An 11,135-nucleotide genomic window follows, 5' to 3' on the forward strand; every position below is an offset into this window, starting at 1 on the left:
TAAATAAAACACTGAATGATCTGCTGTATGAATAATAACTGCACAAGTACATACACTACTTCTAGAAATCATATTAATTTAGACTGATTCTCTGATTTATTATAATTCTGATTAAACTGATTCAACATGTGTTTGTGTCGATGTTCACCTATCTTGTACTTTGCATGGAAATGTTTTAGTAAAAGTAGTTTGTTATGCATATTAACAAAAATAATAAAATATCATTTTTTTGTGTGCATTAAATTTAAAAACCATCTTTTTGATTAATTTTACTACATTATTTTTACATGTAAAACATGCTAATAAGTTAAAAGGGGTCAATTATAAATGTTAAATTTATGATTACTTTAGATATAGTGCAAACAATGTGATCTTGTATATCAGTGAATGTGATTGTCATTGGTATTTTAGATACATTTTAAAATGTTTTAGTAAAAAGTACATTTTTGTTATGCATGTAAGCCAAAATAATCAAATATGATTTTTTTGTGTTCATTTAATTGAAAAAAACATGTTTTTAATTACTTTTATTACATTATTTTTACATGCAAAATAAATTAAAAGGAGTTATAAATTATACATTTATGATTACTTTAGATGTAGTGCGAACAATGTGATCTTGTATGTGTCATTGGTATTTTTATATTCATTTTAAAATGTTTTAGTAAAGAGTAGATTACTGTTTTATAGAATTCTTCCACATTTGTACTACATTAACTCTGATTTTCACAAGCAAATCTAGGAACACATGGTAATAAGTTAAAATAGGTCAATTATAAATAATAAGTTCATGTTTATTTCAGATGCAGAATAAACAGTGTCTGTCATTGTTAAATATTTTAAAATGATTTATTAAAAAGTAGCTGGCGCATATAAATAATTAAATATCTTCCTTGTGTTCAATTAATATGAAAACACGCTTTGATTATTTTGAACCGCTCACTTTTAGATGCACAATTAATTGAGGATTAATCAGCCTGTTATGATTTCATGCTTACTTTAGATGTCGAGCGAAAGCTGCTAACTTCTATGCAGAATTAGTTCAATAAAATTCAGACAAAAGCTGTTCACAGATGCTGTTACTATTTAACATCATACTGGTGAAAATAAATGCAAACAATTATAATTAGGCCATGAATGTTCACTAATAAAGCAATTAAGATTTCATGCATTAAACACTTGCACCGTGTTTACATGTAAACCACATGAATGCCTGATGCTCCACATATTAAAAACAAACAAAAAGCATCACGTCTGAGGGTTGCGGACACATTCGAAGTGAACCGCGTTTATAAATTACTCACAATTCTCTGCTTTCTGACACCTTTTATGGCAACCAGTCTCTAGTTTCTAATAATTTTACATGTTAAATTAAGGTCATCAGCTCATCCAATGTGAGTTCACAGGTCTGACCCTAAAAAACTGAGAAAACAAACCACGGCTCTTAACGGCCGATAGTGGACTGACAAGCGCTTCCTCTGTGAACACACGCCATTCAGACAATCTGATCTCGTTCTAACAGTCCTGCATTAAACAAAAACAATAACATCAGCATCCTGCTGGACGTCGTCAGCGATTTAGAGGTTCTCTCGTAGTCAGAGTGACATTATTAGAAACTACAGACCAGTTACCATAAAAGGAGTCAGACAGCAGAGAACTGAAGTGAGTCATTTATGAAAGCGGTTCACTTCGAATGAACGGCATATTAAAAGACGCATCCAGAATGTGTCCTTTTTGTTTGTTTTTAATATGTCGATCATCAGGCGCTCATGAGGTTTAATGCATGAAATCATAATTGACCCCGTTTGCTTTATTAGTGCACATTCATGGCCTAATTATAATCGTTTGCATTTATATGCACCAGTATGATGTTAAATAGTAATGGCTGAACCGGATGAAGATCTGCAGTGTGTTCCGACGCACTGATGCATCATGGGATCGGCTCTGAGTCAGTCAGACACGCTTCAGACGGGTGCCGTTTACTCACTCCCGTGAGCCCTGGTGTTTATAGCGATCAGATCAGACGGAAATACTGTTGTTCTGAAATATACTATGGCACTTCATGGGTCAGTCCATCTCAATATACACTACACAGCAAATCTCAACTGCGTGATTGTTTAAATTGTTGCAAATGTAACTATGATATTGACCAGCTCTGATCTGATCTGAAATGATGTGTATTGTGAAAAGTGCTTTATCAATACATTTTACTTGATCAAGTGCAACAAATTATCTGGTAATACAGACACTTTTTTCAAATAACCAGTAAAGTAACACAGTACTTTTTAATTTACAAGAACTTTTTTCAAATAAGTAACTCTAGTTACTTTGTTTCCCATGTATTGATTGACAGCTCTCAGTGTTGCCATGTTGAGAGAAATCGGGAGTAAGTGCAGAGGTGCTGTGTGCGTCATCTCGCTTACGCAAAAACAAATTCAGTATTTCTCAATATTAATTAAAAGACTTGCAATAATTAAATGTTAAATAACATACACTGCCCTCAAAACGTTTGGAAACACTCCTGGCAAAGTGTGGTTTTGGACGATATCATAAATCCTTATCATTTTTTGGTGCAAATACATTAAAGTAATTTGACATTATCATTGAAGAGCAGCAATAATAATGTTCATTTTGATGACATAATAATGGCAATATATACATGTCAAAGTCAGACGTGCCCCTTTGTCAGCTGTGATGCCTGTTACTGGTTTAAACTTGGTCCAGGTTTTTAAAAGATTTTTGGCACACCTTAATAACTTCAAAAACTGATTGACAATTAAGCTTAGAATACAGTGAATTTAGGCCCAGATTATTCAGAGCTGTAGGATATTTTGATGAATCAAAAATGTAAGTTTTTTCTATGTATAAACTGTTTATGTAATAAAATATTCGTAGTTTGTGTTGTCCCTTATCAGTGCAAAATTATGACAAACTAAAAAGGATTCATGCCAACATTTCCAGCATTTCCAAACTTTTGGAGGGCAGTGTAAATATTTTCTATGTATTTAATTCCATTTTAATAACCAGTCTTTTTTTGCTGCTGAGCTTCAGTGATCTACTTTAACCATACTAATATGCAAAAATGACTTTTGATAAACAACTTGTGTGCTCCAATTTTTTTTTTTTATTTGTTGTTTTTCTTTGCTGATGAGTGAAAAATGAGCCCAGCCCAGATGAGAAAAAGTAACACAAAATAACATACCGCATACTGCAGTAATGCAATTAGTTGCTTTTTTATGGAGTAACGCAATATTGTAATTAATGTCTATTGCAAGTAACTTTTCCTAACGCTGTGCGCAACCACCAGTTTTTATTTTTAATTTACCTGGTTTACGCAGTGGCATCTTTGTGTCACAGCAAACAACACTTTTTTAGGTGATTCGTACATTTACGAACTTCGCTATTGTCACAGGACGATCTAAACTCATTGAAACTACAAATTTAGCATTTTCATGTTTCTTAGACAGAACAAGTTCATGCAAAGTGTCGCTTTCAGGGTCAGCAAGGCTTTGAATCATAGTCACTCAACCGCAGCATTTCAGATGTGTAAGTTCTCTTCTTTTGTATTTCGATGAACTTCTTCACTGATTCATATTTAGGGTATATGATGCCAAAAGAAAAGAGGAATTAAACGAAAACCATAGAGATCATAAACAGGAACAGTGTTGGTGTATTGAGTGATAAAAATAAAAAACATATGCTTAAGAACAGGCTGGCGTGAAAGATGAGGTCTCGTTCACCACATATGCCACGCTACTGGTGTGAGATCTCATTTTAGTTTATCAGATGTGAAGAGTGAGGAAAATTAAAAGTGGTTGTTAGTGGTCATTAGTAGCGATTATGGAATTGCAACGGCCAGGTTAGCGAAAAACAACTAACAAGAAAGGACCAAAATATTACCATGGTACTTTGATACCATAGTGCTAAAGGGTCTGTTTACCATGCACACGCTTGTAAATGGAATAAACTGATTTGCTGATTTATTCAAACATGTTTACGTCGTTGCTCACCGATCTGGTACTTTGCATGAATGTTTTTGTAAAAAGCTACTGATTACTGCTTATGCATATAAAAGGAAAAGATAAAATATCATTCCTTGTGTTCATTTAACTAAAAACACATGCATTTGATTGTTTTTGACATTAACTATGATTTTTACATCCAAAATGTGCTATAGAGATAAAACGGGTCAATTATAAATGATCAATTCATGCTTTTGATGTAGAGCGAACGCTGTTATCTTGTATATAAATGAAATAATTAATTAATTAAAAACTCTAATGTGATGTGGTATTTTAATAAATACTTGTGATCCTGGAGCACAAAACCAGTGTTAAGTATCACGGGTGTATTTGCAGCAATAGCCAACAATACACTGTATGGGTCAAAATAATCGATTTTTCTTTGGGCCAAAAGTGATGTTCCACAAAGATATTTTGTACATTTTCTACCGTAAATATATCAAAACTTCATCTTTGATTTGCTAAGAACTTAATGTGAACAACTTCAAAGGTGATTTTCTCCATATTTTGATTTCGAATAGTTGTATCTTGACCAAATAGCGTCCAATCCTAACAAACCACACATCGACGCTTTTCTATTTATCTTTCAGATCATGCTCGGTTGTGACTGATTTTGTGGTCCAGGGTCACATTTTTAAATATTCTGGTAGAAAGAAAGATGACTGTTTGTGCATATACATGAGCATTATGAAATATAATTATTCCTTGCATTCATTTTTACTGTTAGCAATGATTTTCACATGCAAAATGAGACCAGGAACATGCACCAGTAAGATAAAACAGATCAGCTGTAAATTCTAAATTCATCCACACTTCACATGTAGAGCGAACACTTGTATCTTGCACGTAAATGAATTCACTCGGACATTACTCTGATTCAACAACGTGACTGTGATGTTCACAGAAATGCTACAATTCATAAACATTTTAAACGTTCTAGATATATTTCGCAAATCTACAATTATTACATGTTAGCTGTTATTGAGGAGCAGCAAAGCTCTTGACAAATCATAGAGACGCGCTTGACATGATACATGATAACATGACACTTCAGCCACAGTATGGTAACACATCATGCTAGTACCATGGTGATTTGTGGTGAGTGTTTTCAGATCTCGTCTTACACACCGGCCTGTTTTTCTCCGTCTTATTCCTATGACTGAAGTGAATTGCAGGGTTCCTGTTTATCATCAGTCTGGCTCCTTCTCTCGATTTCGCTTTTCTTTCTCTGTCTAAGCAGTGTTTTGGCATCACGCACTAAACGCGTGTCATGTCAGCCCGGCGCTATGATTATGCATGTTTATATCTATCTGCACAATTATTAGCGAGAAGATAATGATGATGATGAAGATGATGATGATGATGTGTGTGTCTGACCTTCCTGTCCGCGGAGCTCCAGCGCGCTCTGCTCTGCCCTTCATCCTCCTCATCGTCACCCATGAGCCCCGCGGATGCTGAGTCTGACTCCTCGCCTTCCTCCAGCTCCTCCTCATCCTCCGCGGACACCTTGAGGCGCTTGGGCGCTCGCTCGTACTCCTCCAGCACGGACATGATGTATCAGTCGATCCGTCGGTCGCTGGCTCACAATCGATAATCGGAGGATGATCAAAACGATCTGAAAGGAGCGCACACTCATGTGCTGCTCTGATCAGACGCGACGTGCGACGCGACTCTCATCCGGCAACAGCTCACGCCCTCGGTCGTCGCTCACTGCGGCTCTGACGTCACGCCGCGTTTGGATTGGACCCGGGGTCTGAGCGACGGCCGCGGGGCGGCGCTGATTGGCTGAGCGCGGGGGCATGCGTAAAAAACACAGGACTACTGTAACAGTGTAACATTAAAAATAATTACAATGATCACTTTGAACTTCTCTGCCTGAGCGTTACTTTGTTACTCCAACAATGAGCAGGTGAAACGCTATTCACACAAATTACACTGTCCTTTACAAAGAAATTAACTTCACGATGTAAAAATAAATGATGTTATGATTCAGTAATAGTGTGTTCCTGCTCATCAGCAGAGACAAAAAATAGCTGTCTTAATTAAAAGCCAACTATTTTAGCATAAGGAAGACGAAATGGAGAAACCGAAATGTATGAGAATATGAGGAAGTGAAATCATGTGGAATTTGACTCAGAACAGTTCAATCGGTCTGACGAAACCATCGGCCTCAAAGGTGCCTGAATCCATCTGTATGTTCAAGGTTTGTTTCTGTTTAGTAATTGATTTAACAGAATTAGAGTTACACTCATCTCCAGTCTCTGGACAGGAAACGGCAAGAGCAAACGGCAAAGCTAAAATAATAGAACATCATGACTATTGCTTAAAAATACATTGAAATATAACAATTACAAAAATAAACTTTGCAAAATAGAACAATTACAAACTGTCTGTCTACGTAAGTAAGTTACAATACATGCCTGTAAAAAAATTATTGTTTTTTTTTATCATTTTTATTGTCTGCAACATTGTTTTAACGCCACGTTACAAAAAAAGTAAAAAAAAAAAAAAAAAAAACAACTAAAATTACGAGATTAAAGTCGTAATATTTTGAGAATGAAATCTAAATGTTTCAAGGAAAGTCAAAATTACGACAATAATGTTGAAATTACGATAATGAAGTTGAAATATTTTGCAAATAAAGTAAAAATGATGAGAATAAGGTTGAAATTACGAGAATGAAGTCAAAATATTACGAGAATAAGTCGAAATATTTATAAAATAAAGTCGAAACTACAAGAATGAAGTCAAAATTATGAGAATAAAGTCAAAATATTTTGAGAATAAAGTTGAAATATATTGAGAACAAGCTAGAAATTACGAGAATGAAGTCGAAATTATGAGAAAAAAGCCAAAATATTTTGAGAATAAAGTTCAAATATATTGAGAATGAAGTCAAAATTATGAGAATAAAGTAAAAATAGTTTGAGAAAAGTCGAAAGATTTTGTGAATAAAGTTGAAATTACTAGAATAAAGTTAAAATTATGAAAATAAAGTCAAAATATTTAAAGAATAAGGTTGAAATTATGAGAATAAAGTCAAAATATTATGAGAATAAAGTCGTAATTATGAGAATAAATAAAAAAAAAAAAAATTTAGAGAATAAAGCCAAAATATTTTGAGAATAAAGTTCAAATATATTGAGAATGAAGTCGAAATTATGATAATAAAGTAAAAATATTTTGAGAGAAGTCAAAACATTTTGCAAATAAAGTTAAAATGACTAGAATAAAGTCAAAATTATGAAAATAAAGTCAAAATGTTTAAAGAAAAAAGCTGAAATTTCGAGGATAAAGTCAAAATTATGAAAATAAAGTTGAAATATTACAAGAATAAAGTTGAAAGAGAATATGAGAAAAAAAATCAAAATATTTCGAGAATGAAGTGGAAATGTTTGAAGAATAGAGTCTAAATGTTGACGGCAGATTGATGGACAGATGCTGCTGTTGTTCATGTGAGTCTGTCTTCAGTCTCTCCCGTGATTCCTCCTGTCTGCTCATCTCCAGACGTCTGCGGGTTCACGAAGCGTTGAAGCGGAGCTGAGGATGCGTCTGTGGTTCTGGGCCGTTCTCCCACAGTTCCCAGCAGCACTAGAAGCTCTTTGAGAAGAACACAGTCTTCAGCCGCAATTACGGCCCATCTGAGGCGCGCCGCACGTCTCTCCGCGGCCGCGACGCGTCCCGTAAATCCTGGCAAACAAACAGACAACGGTAATAACGTCTCCCGCAGAGCTGCTGGAGAGCAGAACGCCGTCGTGTGATTTCTAAGCAGTCGTTTCTCTTCTACCTTTTGTTCGCTGGGGAGGAAATTGGTGAATTTGCATCAAATGGTGTTTTGCAGCCAGTGGAGCGGCAGGTGCTTCTCTAGCGTTTGAACGTGTTTACGCGGGAGGCGTTTTATCTTTCCAGACTGAAGAGATAGAGCTGCTAAACCTGGAAAACCACAGAGATCTATCTAGGACAGAGGTGTGCTGCACACACGTGTGTGTAAACCGGTGGAAAACGCCTGCTTTATAGACAGATTCTACATGGTTCACAAAGCAAATCCGCTTTGAGACAACAGCACATTTAGCACTGAAGCACACGTTTCTATCTTCGCTTCAAACGTCCTCGTCTTCACAGCCGATGTCTGAATATATCATGCGTGTGTGAATACTCGAGAACACCTTAAAATATTCACCCTGAAATAGCTGAGGAGCTCTTGAGCAAACACCTCGCACACGTGTGACGTCCTTCCTGTAATCGACATCTGCAGGCCAGTTATTTCAGGTAAATGTTTTGATCGTGAACTGAAACCAGTCCAAATTCTGAGGGGAAAATACCCACAATTCATTTCAGATAACACTAAAATAATGAGAACACTAAAAACATGACAGCGTCAGACTCGTCGCATCTGAACGCAAACATCCAGAACAAATAACGAGACACTCTTGAAGATCAGCGTATGTTTCCATTAGTATGAAAAGCTCGTTTACAACACCAGATGAAAGTAGCAAAAAAGGTCATCAAAGGTCAATTCAGACTTTTTTACAAGGTTACATCTTGCAATTCGGATTTTTTTTTTGAAGTTTACACCTTTATAATTTTCACATCTCACAAACCAGACTTTTGTTTCCAAGTTTACATCTCACAGTTCTGACTTTTTTCCTTCAGAATTCTGGAACAACATACAGCACTACTGAATTCTGCTACTAACTGATGGTGTTTTTTGTCTGTTTGATTAAATCATTAATTGATCTTTACCACACGTCTCTGCCATATCAACATCAACTTGACACAGTCACCACTAGTAAGCTACTACTAAATATATTGTAAAACTTTAATTTGGTGTAAAGTTGCTTTGCAACGATATGTATTGTGAAACGCGCTATACAAATACATTTGAATTGAATTTGATAATTCTGAGTTTACATCTTGAGTTTACATCTCACAAGTCTGACTTTTTTGCAAGTTTACAACTTGCAGTTCCGACTTTTTACATGGTTACATCTTGCAATTCATTTTTTTTTCCTTCAGAATTCTTGCACCTTGCATTTCTGACTCTTTCTTTTTTGCATTTTGCAATTCAGATTTTTTTTTTTGCAAGTTTACATCTTTACACGTTTACATCTCAAGTCAGACATTCAAAAATTCTGAGTTTACACCTTGCATTTCTGACTTTTTTTAGCAAGTTTATATCTTGCAATTCAGGTTTTTTTCCAAGTTTACATCTTGCAATTCTGACTGTTTTCCTTCAGAGTTCTAAGTTTACATCTTCAAAATCTGACTTTTTTCCCTCACAAGATTACATTTCATGATTCTGACTTTTTTCCTTCAGAATTCTTACACCTTGCATTTCTGACTTTTTTTTGCAAGTTACATTTTGCAATTCAGATTTGTACATTATTATGTTTACATCTCAAGTCAGACATTCAAAAAGTTTACACCTTGCACGTCTGATTTTTTTTTCAAGTTTACATCTCACAATTCTGACGTTTTTTCAAGTTTACATTTTGAATTCTGTCAGTTTAAAAACTTGTACACCTTACATTTCTGACTTTTTTGCAAGTTTACATCTTGCAATTCAGTTTTTTGCAAGTTTGCATTAAAATTCAGACTTTTTTAAGTTTACACAAGTTCAATTTCTAACTTTTGTCTTTTTGAATTCTGAGTTTACATCTTGCACTACTGACTTTTTTTTTTTTCAAGTTTGCATCTTGCAATTCAGACTTTTTTTTGCATCTCACAGTTCTTTACAATAAATACATAAAACAATACAATAAAAATGATAAGAATGAATTAATAAGTCTGAATTGTGAGACATAAATGATGATTTCTGAAAATAAAAAAGTCACAATTGAGATAAAAAGGTCAATTTTTTTATTCCATGTTGTAAATAAGCTTCCATACGTCAGTGATGAGAGTAATTGTGCAGTTGTATTTAGTCTCAGATGTGAATTAGATGAGCTCGTATGTGATCTGCGTGTGAGACTCGTCTGTGTTTGACGGGTCAGTCAGAAGTGGAGACGGCTGGAATCCGACCGACCCGTCTGACCGGCTCATTAACCGCTTAACGCAGACCATCGTGCTTTTGTCCGACCTGACAAGCAGCTTATTTAGTTCCACATCATGAGATGTTGAGTCTAATGCGAGCGTTTATCGATCATATTGTGACAGGCGGAGGGTTCGAGCTCTACAGACGCTCCATTAGAGAAACTGACGCTTGACCTACTTTCGGCAGGATTCCTGCGCTCGTCTCCATCCCACACGCTGGCCTGATTTCACATCTCTGGAAACATGAAGAGAAACACAGAGATGCACATTTAGCATCACGCTCAGTTGTTCTTTGTGACACAAACCACAAACAAGATCCAGAAAAACATCCATCGTTAATACTTACCGATGAGCCCAAATGCTTTGACGTTTATATTAAAAGAGGATGATTCAAATGATTCAGAAGAAAACAGTAACAGTCAACAGTTTTCATGACGGATGCCACAGATGTTGCTTTAGTCTGTCGCTCAGAGGAGGATCAGGTTATATAGATATACAGTGTGTGCTTAAGCTATAGAATCAGTAATGTAGCAGTCACAGCTGGAATCCTTCATTAATAATGTCTACAGCGTTTTTTTAGACTACTTTGAAGATCCACACCAGCAAGTAAAGCAATAAAATTACGGGTGTTTTTCCAACTCGCAATGTTGATTATTTTCATTATCATTATTTTATTCCTTAGAATTATAATTTCCATCTTACAATTCATTTTTTTTTCTACATTACCTCACATTTCTGAATTTTTTCTTAGAATTCTGATTTTACATTATTATAAAAGACTGAATTATGAGGTATATAATATAATATAATTTATAATTCTGAAAAAAAAAAGTCAAAATAAAAAAGCTTTTTGAAGATCCAGGCCAGTAAATAAAATCAATACTGCATCTCAAAACAAAACAAAGTGAAGTGAAAAAAAAATAATTAAAAATTAATTTTAATTTAATTTTAAAAATTTAATAATAATAAAAAGTAAAAAATAAATAATAAATAATAAAATAAAAATATAAAACAATATTAAGATTAATAACAAATAAAAATAAAAAAATATTTTTTAAAATATTAAAATTAATATAAAAT

At 34.7% G+C, this 11,135-nt stretch overlaps 1 protein-coding gene across 1 annotated transcript in view; it reads right to left on the reverse strand.

The window, feature by feature from the left end:
- LOC127172933 (heterogeneous nuclear ribonucleoprotein L-like) overlaps positions 1-6,356 on the reverse strand; it is a 41,486-nt gene extending 35,130 nt beyond the window's left edge. Inside the window, exon 1 of the mRNA XM_051122480.1 lies at positions 5,400-6,356. Coding sequence (XP_050978437.1) covers positions 5,400-5,573 — 174 coding nt within the window. The 5' untranslated portion in view covers positions 5,574-6,356. The remainder of the gene's footprint in view (positions 1-5,399) is intronic.
- Between the last annotated feature and the right edge of the window lie 4,779 nt (positions 6,357-11,135).

The sequence above is a fragment of the Labeo rohita genome, chromosome 11 (genome assembly GCF_022985175.1).
Source record: "Labeo rohita strain BAU-BD-2019 chromosome 11, IGBB_LRoh.1.0, whole genome shotgun sequence".
NCBI lineage: Eukaryota > Metazoa > Chordata > Actinopteri > Cypriniformes > Cyprinidae > Labeo > Labeo rohita.